Source organism: Notothenia coriiceps, unplaced genomic scaffold, assembly GCF_000735185.1.
Source record: "Notothenia coriiceps isolate Sejong01 unplaced genomic scaffold, NC01 NC01_scaffold00010499, whole genome shotgun sequence".
Lineage (NCBI taxonomy): Eukaryota > Metazoa > Chordata > Actinopteri > Perciformes > Nototheniidae > Notothenia > Notothenia coriiceps.
Window position 1 is genome coordinate 964 of NW_011343200.1, and position 17,117 is coordinate 18,080.

At 44.2% G+C, this 17,117-nt stretch overlaps 1 protein-coding gene across 1 annotated transcript in view; it reads right to left on the bottom strand.

Annotated features, from left to right (window-relative positions):
• Positions 1–247: 247 nt before the first annotated feature.
• Positions 248–17,117, bottom strand: part of gpc4 (glypican 4) — a 31,560-nt gene continuing 14,690 nt past the window's right edge. The window contains exons 2-9 of the mRNA XM_010771761.1: positions 11,140–11,298; positions 5,247–5,644; positions 4,835–5,000; positions 3,897–4,027; positions 3,667–3,813; positions 3,453–3,577; positions 3,192–3,364; positions 248–3,101 (exon numbers count right to left, since the gene is read on the bottom strand). Coding sequence (XP_010770063.1) covers positions 2,878–3,101; positions 3,192–3,364; positions 3,453–3,577; positions 3,667–3,813; positions 3,897–4,027; positions 4,835–5,000; positions 5,247–5,644; positions 11,140–11,298 — 1,523 coding nt within the window. The 3' untranslated portion in view covers positions 248–2,877. The remainder of the gene's footprint in view (positions 3,102–3,191; positions 3,365–3,452; positions 3,578–3,666; positions 3,814–3,896; positions 4,028–4,834; positions 5,001–5,246; positions 5,645–11,139; positions 11,299–17,117) is intronic.

Sequence of the window (17,117 nt, forward strand, 5' to 3'; positions counted from 1 at the left end):
ACAGGCACTCGCTTTTTTTATTTTTTTGCGGTCTATATTTCTTCAATTTTTTTGAAGAAGTATACGGCCCGGAGGTTCCCCACCCCTGTCTTAAAGGCTTCACTGTATTCCTGAAAAGAAAAAAACACAAAACCAGCATCTTTAATCATCTCTATTTAGACAGAAAAACATAAACTGACTGCTTTTTGTGACTCTTACCTGAACCTGTGGACATTTAGAGAAAAAAGAACGAGACCATTCACAACAGTTTAAATATTGGCAGTCTTTATTTTAACAAGACTAAGAAATGTTGTTTAATATACATTTTCTCTTACAATTGAACATCTATCTCATCTTGTTTTAACATAACATTTAGGAGATACTCTGACAAGTAAAAATCTGGTGTACTGTTACGGCCTCTTTTAGAGACATCTAAACCGGCTGTTCTTTATTTACACTTTTTTTTTTTTATTCTTCTCAGTCAGTCAGTCATTTAGAAAATGAGTCCTTTCTGTTCTTGTGGGCCGAGGGCTGATGGAAGGCTTTCGATACCGACTGCTCTGCGGATCGAATGAACAACATCCAGCAGCCGGACCAACTCTCGCCTGCTGGAACATGTTGCTGCCCTGGCCCGCAAGCACAGACATTTACCATCGTAACCGCGACTCTGACTCTCAGAAAGTCGGGTTTCTTCACACTCGACACAACTTCCTCCACATGACGTGAACACATGCATAAGCCCTGCTAGAAATGTAGGTGCAAACAAAACAAAAAAACTGGTGACGGGCGGAGGTAACCAAGTTGCGGAACACAGCGTATCTTTCTTTTTAAATTAAGGCTTCTGTATTTTTTACTTGGGTTGCTTGGCCGTTTTCTCAAAGTCCAATTTTTTTATAACGATGTCCTTGTTGATTAAATTAGTGACATCACTTCACTGCTTTTTGAAAGAAAATGTCTTGTAAGTTTTACAATCAACCTGTCAATTTCAAAGCGTAAAGAGGCACAAGCATTATTCACCATCTGTAACTGCGGGACATTTTTTCAGTTTTTACAAAATGCATATTCAGAGCCCCCAAATCCAATCTAATCACTTTAGAAATCAATTATTTTCACCTAGGTTTTGCATATCGAAACATGAATACTGTATTTTGGATCATCTATGTCAGTTCTAAAAGCATGTTTTGCAATGACGTTAAAATACATGCATAAGTTACTATACACAACTCAAGGCAGCATCATTTTAAAGATGAAATAGCAACTTGTCATCAAATTAAAAAGGTATAAAAAAACAATCTTGTGTTGTGCTGGTCAGCTGTTAACATCCTCAAGATATGGAATCCGAGCAGAGAAAAAAACAAACATATACATTATATTTTTTTTACCTCAAGAAGTTGCTGATAATGTGTACCAAGTATAAAAAAAAGAAAAGATCAGGCACCATACATTGCATTCAATTTGGTAGCACTTGTGACAATACTTCAACATTCCACCTGCAGTAGAAATTATGAGGATAGGTCGATCAAATTAGTCCGTTTATACCCACGCACGCCGCTAAAGAGGCACGAGTGAGTATTATGGAACGGGGGATGTTGGCTGACAGTAAAAAAAAACGAGCACCAAAGAAAAGGTGCACACTGACTGAAAGTGCCCCCGATATCTGTGCACATCGTCCTCTTCCACCACCTAAAAAACTAGCAGTAAAATCCACTGTAGTACCTAATATATATCTTCATACCAAAAATAGCTAAACATTACAACACCTCTTCAACATAAAACCCTGTATTAAAAGTATCTTTTTCTTGATTTCATTTGATCAAAGCAGTCTTTTGTTTCTCTTCTCTAGTTTTAATGTGAACATACGTGTCGCCGCCTTTCTCTTGTCATACAATAAGACTGTATAGAGTCAGATCCTCCCGCGCTGACCTGAGCTTTACAGTACCAAAAAAAAGGGGCTTTCAGGACTTGTCAGCTTTTGCCTTCTCTAGGGTTAATGCCAGGAGGAGTCGTCCTCCTCCTTCCACGCCAGCTACCTTTCACCGACTCTATCAGACACTTTCGACTCACCAGCTTGCGTTGACGATGAGAGCATGCATGAGGTATGACCCTACGGTTGAACTGTTTACGCTGAGGAAACAAATGAAGGAAATGAAAAGTTGTTGTAATGCTCAAAACAGGCTGCACTTTAGGCTTGCTCCCAAAATACTCTTCTAGAAAATGATTCCATCCCCGGGTCAAACATAAATACCTGTGATGTCACTTCTATCGCTGTATTTCTGAGAATTTACTTAACCGTCTCTCCAAAGCAAACAAACGCTTGGACTTTTCTTCAGTTGAGGCTTGTAAATGACACACACTTTGACAGTATGCGTATCTAATGATTGTTTTTTAATTGTTGATTTATAAAATCAGATGATTTGTTGATCTCCGAATAAATGAAAGAAAGAGCATGCTCAGAAATATGAAGATATGTCGCACCACAGGCACTCCATGTTTAACCAAACATCTGGCTCTACTAAGATATCCGATGGCAATCATTGAAGAAGGCACACAAGTGTATATGAGATTAATTTGCCAAAACAAGTATATGATGTCTGTATGTTGCACGCAGAACCATAGTGGAGCTCCGAAAGAGCCATAAGAAGGTTTATCTGGGGGTAAAAAGGGGGAAAAGGTGTATCTCTTGGGAGGAAATGTTGCTGTACACTGATGTCCTTAAAAACATACAAACAAATAATTAAAAGTGAAGTTATTGTAATATTAAGAAGAGTCTTTCCCCCCCCCAAATGGCGGACAGTCCAAGGTCCTGAAGGCAGTCTTTTTTTAAAGTCTTTCTGACAGTTTTCTCCTTTGCTCCGTCATTTCCTGGTCGTTTCTCTTCCTCTTCCTGCCCAGCCAGTTTTATCTCAAGTGGGGAACGAGCAGGGCCAGGGCCAGCCCGCAGAGCGCCAGCGCCATGCCCCCCTGGGAGGCCACGCCCCCGTTTGATCTATCTTTGGCCAACACAGGAACCTGGGGTTTGCCAGGGTTTGGCGGAGTGGAGAAGTAGATGTCGTCCTCGTTGCATGATGGAGAGTCAGAGTTGCAACCGCTACCGCTCCCCTCATCTCCACTGGTTTCCTCGTCTAGAAAAAATAAAAAGAGACCAGGGTCAGATTTGTTCAACTGGGGAATAACGTCATAGAGAAATAAATGGTGAAGTAAACCCTCCTCACCATTATCGACAGAGATGTCATTGCCGCTGTGTGCAGCCTTAAGCCAGGTGGTCATTTCCTTCAAAGCTGCGATCTGACTGCGGATCACAGTGTCCGGCTTTGTAATGTCAACCTCCACGTCAGGGTTTAATCCCTGATTGGCCAGTCCGTTGGCGATGACAACTGATTCGTACCTGTGTAGAGTAAGAGTCAATATTAGTCAAGATGTTGGATTATGTTACCTAAAATACAGCAACATTTTGATTCAGTGTGTTTTCGTACCTGCTTTTTGCTGTTCCGTTCCAGCACTCGTCCCCGGGTTCGATCCTCTCGCCTGCACACACCGTCTCCGGCAGCGTGGACCAGAACTTCTTTGCGTGTTTCAGCTTCTTCTTCACGTCAGTTGTCTGAGAAAAAGAAAGAAACATGTCAGACAGTTTACTTAAAGCTAAGCAACAGTTTTGGGGTCGTGCTTTGGGTTATTTCTCGTCCGTACCAATCGATCTAAACTGGTCCCGGCGGCGGTGGTTGGCCTGGCGTCGGGACTGTAAGGGCGGAAGCGTCCGTTAAAGCCGGTGTCTTTGATGGAGCGTTTGGAACGGAAGGCCACGCTTGGTTTAGGCTGCCCACATCCTTGAAAAACCTGTGATAAATAAAATAAACTTAGTGGAAATGATCTCCTCATTTTCTTGTCTTTCTTTTTAAACACAGTGAAATGATACCTACTTTCTGCGACACCTGCATGCTGTTCTCCTGCATGTTCATGATTGCCTCAGAAATCTTAACGTCGATGGGATCCATGACGGACTCGAAGTTAAAGGGGCCCTCGAGTCTCTCGGCCAGACTGAGCATGGCGTCTGAAAACCAGAACAGGAGAAATTAAATTAAAAAAGAGAAAAGGACATTTAGTCATTCTTCAAACAAGGATGATGTAACAAAAAGCTGCCACTAGGGGGAAGCACACGCCAGAGAGAAGGAGATATTAAGGTGATAAAGAGCCCTCAGATTGTGGCAGAGTAGTAGGAGGCAGCAGAAACCAGACGACTGCACAAATTCAGGTATCGCTGGTTCATAATCCAGGAAACATCACGCAGGCCTGTCATGTGGAATAAATATAATACATCCACAGAGAGTGGATACGCCACCCTGAGTGTAATGAAACTGATCAGTGTGTGTTTACACAACACAGGCGCTGCATTCATCCTGTGGGTCACAACATGTACACCTCCCTCTTCTCCCCGCACTGATACGAGACGGTAAAGAATGAGGGACGTGTTTGTACATGATTATATTTTACAGTAAACACCGTGTTGCTAGGTTGAAAATGCTCTTGCTTAAATAGAGTGCAAAAATTACACTTGGGGAAAAAAATGATACATCTCTTATCTAATTAGCCCAGATCCATCACGCCACCAATACCCATCATGTCATACTGGTTTTATGCCCACAGGGGGACAGAGGGGTGCATGTTTAGATAAGGCTGAAGAAGATTAGATCACACTTTAATGATTCTACGGTGATATACAAGCGCTGCAATGGCAACTTGTAAAAGGAACTCAGTAGCAGGGAGTTGTATAAATACACTTTGGTGCCAAATCAAATAGCAGGGCGCACTCTGGGGCGGGTTAGTCTAATAACGGCTGCAGGAGTGACCCTTGACTTACCGAGGAAATTGTTCCATTCGGTGTCCAAGTCGGCCTGGTTGGCCAAACAGCCGCGCAGCACGTTCAGACAGTAGTTCTGGCAGGGCTTCAGCGCCACTTGGCCCGAGCAGTAGGGACAGTACAACATCTTCATGGCGGCTCGCACACAGCTGGGAGACGCGCTGACCTAGAGAGGGCAGGTGGCAGTTAGCATGCTGTTATCATCTCACCACAGCGAGAACACTCGTCCAGCACAATCCTGGAAAAACATACCATACCAGAGCAGTCTGTGCTTTGTTATCTGAGACTGCAATGGAACTACTAATGGTTTTTTCCAAGATATGAAGTTAGAAACACAACAAATAAAAAAGGCACTTTCTGGAAAAACTTGTCCGGTATCAGGTTGACTGCTTCACAAGCACCTCTAACTTACCGTGGAAACTTTGTTGACCACATCAGGCATGAGCGTCAGGCCCTTCACAAAGGTACGCGCGGCGACGAATGCGCGCGTCAGCTGGATGCGGAGTTTGCGCGGCACGTCTCCGAAGGGCTGCAGCTGCTCCGTGTGCCGGCTGACGCACTCCATGTAGGCGTCGCTGAACTCGTACTGCACGTTGACCAGCCGGAACATCCTCTCCAGGAGGTCGGCCCAGAAGTCGGAAAGCATGGAGTCCAGGTTGACAGCGGCGCCGCCCGACACGTAGTACCTGGTCAGCGCCTCGAAGAAGTTCTTGAACAGCTCGGCGTTCTGCACGTACATCATCCCGTACGTCCGCACGAACATGTTGTGCAGCGACAGCTCTGCGTTTTTCAGAAGCTCACGGAAAAACTCTGGAGAAAAGACAGAGGAGGGGAGGGGGGGTTATTGAGAAGACCAAATGCTGAGGCTGCCAATAGAACAATAACATTTTCCATTGTTAACATTTCTTGTCTGTCTACAGGGTGGGATCTTTGCTGAAGATGTTACAAAGGAATTTGTTTGATGGATACCATATTGCTACAGAGACTGATTTGATCAATCTTTAACTCAAAGCCTTCTTCTGATTTGACTTGTTTGGTCAAAGTGAATTCACACTTTGGGGGTTTTCCATTACAAAACATGAGGAACCACAAGCACATTGTGAGGTTTTCATCAAGTCATTGCAATATCCAGATTCCAGCTTCACCGCAGTTTATACAAATAAATAAACCATGGCTGTTGTCAGACAGCCAAAAGTAACATTTTGCGAACACAAGGCCATCTAAAGATCAGGACACCTCACTCTTTGGCTTTATTCATGCGCTGCTGCCACCAGTTTAAGTGACGGTTATTCCACTTCACCTGTGTCCATGTCCTGACACTTTGAGTAGCTCAACAGAAACAGCTTAAGCATAAAATCTTGGATAAAAAGGCAAAGGAATGTATAGCGGGGAGGGGGACGGTTGGAAAATGGGGAGATGAGAGTGTTTGGGGGTGAAAGGTGGAGCCGGAGCATCTCTGTCATGCTGAACGAGGCTCTGTTGCCATTCAGCGGAGACGTCTCTCCACATCAAGCCGCTTCAAACTGACCACCATCAATGGCATTTTTCTGTTGTCACATTCCATTCGCTCTCCTTTCTCCCGACTTGTCTTGGGACTGTCCTTCAGAGGCATTTTCAATAGGATTACTGAATAATGCGGCCCCCGCCCATCCCCTCCCGTATGTGGACCTGTACCCCCCCATCCAGCCCCGCATCTCCCTCCCTCCGCTGCTGCTTTCACTTCATCAGTTCCTTCAGAGAGCTCTCTTCACTAGAGACAGGGAACAATGACCTACTTCATCCTGAGGAATGTCTTTATCTTTCCGTGTCGCCCCATAATGCCAGCCCGCTCGCCTTCTCACGTGTCACCTGTCACCTCTTCTCTTTCTTTTCTGTCTAATGTATTGTATTCCTCGTAGTCTAGTGAAAATTGTTGTTTCTTGTTGCTCATGTTGTTGTTGTCCTCTGCTGGAGATTCTCTGGGTTGCCCTCTGCTTGGCTTTGAAATGGTAAGTTCCCATGCTTGTGTTTGTGTGACACACACACTATCACTTATTTTCACATTTACACACACACACTCATTACACACCCACACAGACTTTTTTTACAACACACACACGACACACACACACACACACACACCACACACAGCACACACAGCACAGCATCGACACACACACACACGACATCTTCACACACACACGACACCCACAGCATCACACACACACACACACCCACCCTTTGTGTGTGTGAAGGCGCGGGTTAAGTTGTGAAGGGCTTTTTTTAACTCCAAATTCTTCCCACTGTGTCGTCAAGGAGATTACCGGTGTAAACATAGCAGCCCCACCTCCATTTACCTCCCCGCCACCATTACCCCTCTCTCCTCTCCCCCCAACCACATACGCTACGTCATACAACACACAAAGCCAGGGGTGAGGAGGCACAGTTCCACCGCTCCATCTGACAGGAGATTAAAACAAAAGGTTTCACCGCCCCCACCCTGGAATGTCATAGTACCACACAAGTTTTAAAGGTTCAGTGAAAGGAGACGAAAAGGAGGAGATGTAAGAGGAGGGAGGAAGCAGGAGGATTGAGCACGGAGGCAGGAAGAGGAGAAGGAGGGCACGGAGCAGGAGAGAGAAGAGGCACGAGCAGGAGGACAACCAAGCAACTTCTCCGATTGTTCCTTCTCGCAGTTGTTCGAGCGGTTAATGCCTATATGCTAAACACGATAAGGCCTGTAATGAGCTAGGACGAACCCATCTGGTTAACAAACGGATTGGTAGCCTGATTGCAGGGTGTGTGTGAGTGAGTGATGGCAGTATAAGGAGGAGGGGGGCTCTTCTGCTCAAGCAGAGAGGGTCTGAAGTAGTATGAGCAGCATTACACAGGCATCTTGCATTGTCATTAAGAACTGTTTTATGACGGCGCAGCCGTCTGCCAAACGGGTGGAGGAGCCAGAGCACTCCCCTCAAGGTTTTTTTCCATAAAAAAATGCGCCTGCCTGTCGCTTCAGCCAAGGGTCTGAGAGAAATGTGAGTGAAAGGTTAACACTGGGGAGAAGTAAACTGTTGCAGAAAAAGTAAGTATAAGGAGGACAAGTCCTGGTTTCCTGTGAGTATTCCTCCTTCCCTTTTGTGCCCCTCCCCTCAGCCCTGTCATCGTTTCCACATGTTGCCGAGAAAAGGCCCCAATATGATGAGCGATGATCTTAGGCTCATTCGCATCACAGAGGAGCTGACCGATCTCCTCCCACTCCTCCGCTCGCTATTTCCTCCGAGGAGCCTCTCCCCCGCGCTGCCGCCCACCCCCACCGTTCCCTATAAACTCTGCTCCTCCCAATCCCAGCCCAGAGCAGGTAATTGCAGTCCTATTTGTCAGAATTAGTCCTGCGCTTCTTCCCCTTTTTCTTTATGGGATGGGATTCTGTGTCCTCGCCTGCTGTTGGACTTTAGAGGCTTCGGATGGATGTCCTCCTTGGTGTGTGTGTGTGTGTGTGTGTGTTGTTGTGTGTGTGTGTTGTGTGTGTGTGTGTGTGTGTGTGTGTGTGTCTGGAGACAAGGGGCCCTTATCCAAGTGCTAAATCCAGACATAGGCCTGCTCTGCTGGAAAGGGTCAGTGGCAACAGGAACCAGACAGCGGAGGCCAGGACAAACACACAAGAGGGGAGGTGGAGAACTATTTTTCAGGCCCTGGTCTTAAATTGGGCCATGACTCCCAGCTCGGGCCCGCCAATGATGAGAGCCTGCCTAATTACATACACCACTCCCCTGTTATGGTGTGCGTGTTGTTTTGTGTCTGCCTTGATTGTACAGATGCAGCTGGTGTTTACGTTCGTTGCACTTCTCGGGGAACGATTAGCTTTGCGTCATTGCCGTGAAAGTCCACCTCGGGTAACAGCGATCCCAATAAAGAACCTTCCTGTGCTAGCTTTCAGGGACAGGAAGTTGTCCTCCTCCTTTAGGGTCTCCGTGTGACAACGGGAAAGAAAAGGGAAGGGCAAAACCCGAGCCCGTCACAGTATCCAGTGAGAGGGACGGTCTATGGCCCAGGGTGGAAAGAGCACAAGCAGGCTTTGTAAAGAGATACCACCATCTAAAAGTACCTGCCTAAAGTGGATTTGGGGGGGGGGGGGGGGGGGGGAGTAGAAGGACTGCCTCGACTCAATAGCTGTTAAAGTTTTGTCCATTTCTATGTGTTTTTTGCTTGATTAAATGTTACATTTACAGCCACAATAAAAAAGAAATGTCAAAATAATGATGTTTCTTGTATCAGTTACTCAAAATACAAATAAAAAAGACCCAGAACTACTTATTTTGACTTGCTATCTTCTCTGATGCTTAACAGTCAGACAGGAACACATCTATTATTAAATGTGCAGACAATAAGAACTTCACCATGCAGCCCCTGTAGACCAAGCGCAACGCGGCTACAAGACATGTTTCTGTCTGTCTTTCTTATTGTGCGTGTGCTGCTACGTTCTCAGAAGAAAAGACCACCCAGCAAGAAAAAGGTCAATTTGTACATTACATTTAATGAAAAGATATTGCCAATTTAAGTAGTTAGTTAAATTACTAATTTTGGGGAATGTAAATCTGAAATGATTATTAAATGAAAAAGCAAAGGAAAATCTACAAATATTTTCATATTCAAATCAAGACATTTTCTTTTCAAGTAGAAAATCACTTGTTTTAAACTAAATATTCACTGATGTGAATATTTTCAGGTTTTAGTTGTCTCTGTTAAAGTACGATGAATATATTTGGGTTTAGGACGTTTGGTTATGGACATTATTGATGTGTTATTTTCTTATATTTTGCTGTCATTTAAATAACATAATTACATGAAAAAGAGACGATTGTGTTAGAAAGTAGCAAAGACAAAAGAAGAGTGTGGCAAGTGAAGACAAGATGTTAGATTGAAGTAATGCATACATTGGTCGACATGAACAGCCAGACTTTGTGCATGGTGGAAAGAGAAGGGATAGTTCTGAGGGGCAAGGAGAGGGTTTTTGGGAGCGTGGGGTATGAGATGGGACAAAGGGCAGTGCGAGGAGAGAAGAAGAAGAGGGGCGGGACGACTCGAGCAGCCACTGCATTCCGACACGTCACATTCCTGTTCACATCTGGCTGCAATACACACTCTCCTTGTTACTGACTATCCCTTGCTCCCTTTCACGGACACATAACATCTGAAGGTCTCTGACCCGCATTTGTACGCACAAAACACGAACATAACAAGCACAATGTATTCAAAAACCTTCAAATACAACTATTTCTACACTTTTCTGTCCTTGTTTCCTTGAATGGCTGCGGCTGTGACACCGGTCTGGTGGCCGATGGTAGTCAAAGCTACCTCGGTGACTCAGCACTGACTCCCATGCTCTCCCACCCGCAGAAGACGGAAACCCGATCCCAATATTTACAGGCGTACACACATGTGCTCACACACAGAGAGGAACAGGAAGTACAGTGAAGACTAAATCTGAAGATGTGTGTGGTCCGTCTGGAAGCGTGCACGTCCCTCTGGAGAGAAGGGGAAGAGGGCGGTGAAGGGGGGCATGGAGGCCGGGGGGTGAGACGCTGAGAGACAGGTGGACGGGCCAACGGACACAGACAGACTGTCTCCGCTCGGGGCAGTGCACTGGCAGGTGGGGGCGTCTGTCACAAATCATGCAACACAAGTGCAGCTAAGTGGGAAACTGGCCAGCAGCAGCACAGTGCAGGAATGAGTCCTAAAAACTGGCCATGAGTTAGCAATTTTGGTTCCCTCATCTAAAAAAATGTAAATGACAGTTTTGGTAAGATGTCTGAAATTAGAGTATTTGTTAGGGAAAATATTTTCCTTGTTTGTTCAACAACAAACTACATCCAAAATTCCTCTACTGGTGAATGTCAGAGGCTTTTTTAATGCGTCTTAAAAAAAGCAGTTGCAAACAAGTGACTAAATGAAACCACTAAATGAACATAAGTGGCTAACCTTAGCTTAGCAGTAGTGAGGTGAAGTAATGCAGTTATAGCCTAACAATAGCTTTTTACTTCAGGAGATTGCATTTACAATTAAAAAATCCTAAAAGTGGTATTAATATGTAGAGATTATCCTGCTTGACAGAACGTGTAATTAGCATAAACATGTGTTTGCCAGAGCAAAGAGCTTATTTTAGTTATAATCGAACATTTTATGAAAAAACCCCATTGCTTTTTGTTGAGGGAAACCTTATGATGCTCACTACGTCATCCTGCCCCACTCTGTGTTCGACACTGGCAGCACATTGTAGTCTGAAAAGTGGCTGGTGTGTGTTTGTTTGGTCGAGTGTGTTTGCTTACTGTCAAAGTGGTCGTGCCTCTGTCTGAAGGTGGATTGTAGGTTGGTGCTAAGCCTGGAGACGGGAGCTTTGATCTCCGTGTGGCTCTGCTGGCTCAGCTTCTCCTCCATCTCCACAGTGCAGCAGGAGAAACCCTGCGGACACACTTTCAACGGGGCTCCTGGAAGAGAAGAGGAGGGAAATGTTAAACTCTGTGATGAAGGAAACTGTCAACACGTTACATCAATAAAGAAGATCGGTTTTGTTAGAATAAAACCCACTTATATCACAAAAGTGGGGATTTCATGCAAACAATATTCCAGAAGCTGTACACCTGTAAAGTGGCTTGAAATGTCTGAGATTATTCATTAATGCCCAACTTAAGTGGATATTTAACTTGTTAGAAACACATTTTTATTGATCATTAACACCTTTCTTGCCCCTTTCTGGGATTAAACCTTTCAACCGCTGAGCAACAATTTCACCTCTCCCAGAATCAAACGCACCTTGGCTGTGAAAAGCCCCTTAACTGCACTTAAGTGGATTAATTGCAACACTCTGCTCAGAGCGGTGTTTAGCAGAGCCACTTTATAGAGCCCCGCTCTTATCCTGGTTCTTCCCTGTCCTGATTGATAGTTCAGAGCTGTGGCTTTCTCTGAGTGCTGCGTCCGTCTAAAACACAGACTTTAAGAGGAAAGGATTAGCTCTTCTCCCCCTTTATGGGGAAGAAGGCCGACTCTAGCCATGTGAAAGTTGATGCAGATAAATGTCGAGAAAGGCATTTTTTTCTATAAAGAATCCACATGTTTTATTTCCATGTGATCTCAGACACCTGTCGATCCATTGTTGACGCTCTCTTTTTGAACGCTTGCTTTGTAAACAGCAGCAGTTCACCTGAAGGATGAAGTGTCGAGTCGCTGTTTTCTAAGTGGCCCTAAGATGCCAAAACAGGAGAGATGTGAAGTGTTTTCCTTTTTTGGAACTCCAACGTTGTTGGACAAACGTAACATTTTTAAACAGATCTGCATTAGCGTGGGCTTGGAGCGGGCCCAGGATCTTAACACAGCCTACTCTGAGCCTTTGCTATTGTACAAATCTTAAGTGCTGTCTTTGATGGAACAGCGGCAGCCAAGTTTGTCAAAAGCAAGTTTTACATCCAATTAAAAAGGAGGTTTAGGGGAGGACGAAATGCGAAGTCGCAGCTGCAATAATGTTTTATTTTAAACGTGGCTGTTGGAATCCAGAGAACACAGGGATCCTTTCAGCGCGTCCAGGCACCAACGGCATGTTCGGTTTTCCCCAACAGCTCAGCTCACTGACTCCAGGCCTGTGTGCAGGTTACTGCTACTGACAGGGCGTCCATGTCACAAATTGACTGGAGCTTAACCTACAATTATTAAATTGCCTTCATTTATTTAACCCAGACTAATCAAAAGAGATGAAGCTCACTCTAGGGTATACATGGTATGTGCAGTCAAATCTGTTATACATGATCACTGTATATGAAACCTTGAGGTGCATCAGCATTTTTATTTTAAGCTACTCAAAGTTAAATAAACCTGCGTTTTCATTTTTATATTGAGGTTTTCTTCTGAACAATGGTGAACCGTTTTTTAAAACAAATTATTTAACAGTTTAGATCCGAGACTTTTCCTTTTAGTGACAACAACTACATGATCTTTTATGTATTTTGTAAAGTTCATCGTCTTTTATCTCTTGTATTCCATCTTTTTTAACATTAAAATAAACTTCTCTTCCCTTTATTGCTTGCACTGTATATTTGGTTCAGGCTGTTATATTTCCTCTGGTTTAATCACCAGTACACGCCTCTGGGTTGTTCTGTTACCTACACTGCTTGTTGCCATGTTTAATATGTCACCATAGCAACCCGAGCTGTGTGGATTTTTTTCCTGGTGACATCTTGAGTTTGTTTTCATTCTTTTGGTGCACGTAACAGAAATGCCCGCCAGCCTCTATTAGAAAAACAGGACTTAGCTTTTGTGACTTCTGGTGTTTTACACATGGATTGCTCTTCATAGATGATGAGAGGGGGGGGGGTGTCTATATCAGGTTTCTTTTAAAAGTCTGACGTGTCCCGGTAAAAGAATGAAGCTAATCCCACTGCAATCTAGGTCTGCCTTTAACCCTTTCATTACCCATTTCATCTGCATATTATTTTCTGGAATGATTGTTTGTTCCATTAAATGTCAGAAAATGGTGAAAAATCCAAGCTGAAGGTCTTGTTTTGTAAGTCCAAAAGTCCCCTAAAAATAAGTTAAATTATATTAGAAACAGAAAAACGGAAAATCTCGTTATTTAAAAAGGCTGAAAAACGATTTCCTTCCCTTTTGCTTTAGTAAAATACCTAAACAGTGATTATTCTTTTTGTGATTGATTATTCGATTACTCGACTGAACATAGCAGCTCTAAGAACAACATATACCCTCTCAGATTGGCCTATCCATAATGGACATAAAACTGAGCACATACAAGTGTAGCTCCAATGTTGAGAAATTAACTGCAGGGTCAGAAGTGACTCATAGCAATACAATGATATAAACAGGGCACCGGAGGGATGCACCGTGGCGCCATAAAGTGGACCCCTTCGTCTGGGACCGAGTCCAAATAAGTCACTCCTTCTCTCCCAGCCTTCTCCCCAAACTCATCTCTCTCTCCCTCCGACCCTCACCCGCTCCACCGAACCCCCTCCTACACACACACACACAGAGTCGCACATACCCAGGCACAGTTGGCAGCCCCTACCTAAACATATTCACACATCACATCGCTGCTCAACACATGGCTCTTTGTACCAGCGTGATTGGAGGTACAGCAGGCAGCACACACACACAGAGAGTGGACTTTTTAGGTGAAACAGCGCTCCAGTCTCTCCTCCAGCAGGGCCCCCTGCCTGCCCGCAGCACAAGCCTACAATCAAAAGGGCTGTATCCACATGGAAAATAGCCCTAGTTACCAAAGTACACAAATAAAAGTGAGATGGTCAATATTTCACAGGAATGTCTGCACAAATGTCACATTGTTATCTCAAAGGATTAAGTCTCGGAATACTGAAGATTCTTAGCTAATGCATACTTTGTGAAAACATTTTGGCAGCCAATTTCTCAAACCGCTGGGAGAAAAATGGCTGGAACACAAGAGAGCGAACAAGAACGGTTAGATCCTATAAAAATTATCATCACGCCGGACTTTGTGTGACACGTTTTCGCTGTTTCACAATGAGCCTCGTCAGTGGATGCACGGGTCCTTTTTCTACCATCCCTGGCATGAATAGTCTTTGTGTGATGGGTAGACTGGCTCTCTGTGGCCCTACAGATTTCCTTTAATGGGGCCTCTCACTCCTCCAGCCTCCCAAGCACTTTAAGATGTAATAAGACACAGGGACAGAGCATTGTCAGAGTGTCGCTCAGGAGAGGAAAACTGCCATTTATGGTGGTCAAAACAAGAGAGCAACATCTTGTAAACAAACATGTGACTGTGTGTCATGGCATTCATCAGCTCTCCACATCTCCCTGCCTTCCCTTTGTGGGGAGACCATCACCCCCTTTTAAATGGCTCATAAAATAAGTCACTTCCCTTTGACATTGTCCTGCCTCTCAAACTCAGAGGAAGGATGGTGGGGGAGGTGAAAACGCCTCGTAGACAAAAACCAGATTAGACACCTCGCCGCCCCCTCTGCCTGCCATCATGTGCCTCTGAACCAGACAGACCTCAGGGTGCAATCCCCCCCCCGCCACCACCCTGCAGGCATAACCAGCGAGGTCAGGGGTTAACAGCCACTCCTCTGAGAGAGGTCCTGTCCTCTGACCCCCCCCCCCCCCCCCTGTCCAGCAGCCATCCCATCCACCACACACATTAACTCAGCCCCCAATCACTCCAATAATAACACCGGCAACACACATAGGAAAAAACGTAATTAACAGTCGTAAAACTCCAAACACATGCGAAAAACATAAATAGAAAACCTTCACATGTACCCCAATCTGAAGCCGTTAAAGTCCCTGGAGGATTATTTCTGTACTCTTTTGAACTCATCACTGAAACTGCCAAGGGGGCCGCGAAAGAGGCCACGGGGGGACCGCATGTCACGAAGCATTCGCCGACGCCTGTCACTAATTGGAGCCTGGTGGTCTGCGACTCAAGCAAACCTCCAAACGGGCATCAACATTTGTAAATAATTAAATGATAAACTGTACTCTGCTCACAGTCTATTTACATACTAATCCAATCCCAGCGGAATGTAGGTAATTTGAGACGGTGAATAATACCAGGGCAATTTCATCTCAAAACATGGGAACGTATTTCCAAGTCTCTCTGATCGATCCTCAAATGTCCAGAGTTTAAAACATCCCAAAGCATACACAGAAGTGTAAAGAACAACACTTATACATTCAAAATGTTGTTTATTAATCTGCATATTATGCTCCCTGCTGTAACATGTGAAGGTTTGCCAGTCTGCTGAGCATTACTCACACCGACTGTTGTGAATTTGCACGCCCCGCAGCCATAACATTCTCCTCTGTCTTCTCACCTCCGCCTAGGGTGTAATTATCCTGGGGGGTTCAGGGGTTGGTGCCATTTGTTGGATAACTTTCTGTTTTTGTGACTCTTCGTACCGAAGAGCTGAACCCGTGGTCTTTGAAGGAGTCTGTGATGTTGCTTTTAAGGTGTGAAGTTTGACTTGTAAGCGTGACATCTTAAGAGCAACGTTTTAGATTTTCTCAAATGTTTTGGACAGTTAAAGTAAATGGGGCTTGATGTGAAGCCACAGTTGACAGGAGTGATTAAAAGGCAGCAGAATAGCTGCATATTTTATTTGCAAAATCATAGCAATTGCTTTCTAAGTCATTCCCTTCTCAAATACTTTCCTGTTTCAGCATGCTGTCGATCACCACTTTCTTTTTGTTTCCCCGTCTTTCATCTTTAACGACTATAAAACACTATTCTTTCACACAACTCTTTCAAAAACACTTTCTCTCCATTTTGGAAATCTAATTAGTTTCCCAGTGACCAGTTCAAGGTTTTGTAAATCAGTCATATGAAAGCAGAATTCCCTTTGTTTTTGTATCCTCTCTCGGTAATAACTTCGGGAAGGCACCATTTTATTCAAACGGATGAATGTGTCATTTTCAAAATTATACCCATGCATCTATTTGTCACGATGGAATAAAAGTTTTCAAGACTCCATAATTGTGCAGGGTTTAGCAGGGAATCTCCCTGTCTAGTGCTGTAAAAACTAAAGGCAAACTATGAAGGGAGGAACATAAAGTATCTGAGCCACCAATGTCCTCATTTCTACCACAAAGTTTTCGCAGTACATTTAGGAAAATTGCTCTGGTACAATATGATATTTCCTCCCCATATTACAAGAAATCCTTTAACTAGGAAGGCTGACTAAGAGCTCAGTCTTATTTACAGCCTGGGGGGGGAGCTGCGGAGGGGGGGGGGGGCAACAAACATCCACACATTCACGCTCTGTACAACCGCAGCCTCTTGCTGAAGGGCGTCATGCCAGCAGTAGTTGAAAAAGGATTTTCCAAGTCCCTTTTTTCTAGTCAAAACACCCTGACCATTTCTTCATGCGCTTGGTTCGAATAAATTTGTTTTCTAGGAGTTTCACTTGTTAAGTAGAAAGGTAAAAAAACATTAAAGAATTCCCTGCTGATTCGAAAATGTTATTTAAAGCTATAATACTTTGAGTAACCAAAGAGAAAAAAGATTCTTCAAGATTTTCAAACCATTCTAAGTAGAGTAAAACCCTAACCCCAACCCATTATAAAACTGAATTTCCTGAGCCAAGATAAATGTAACACACGTCATACGTTGTATTGCATTTATCTTATACCCTAATTATCCTGTGAACATGGTGTGCTCTGTGGCAGAATGGCTGCTAAAGGGGGAAAATGTTCAACAACATTATGCTGTAAGCGGAAACCATTATTAGAGGGTCGGCTGTTCATATGGAGATAATCAGGGCAGGGC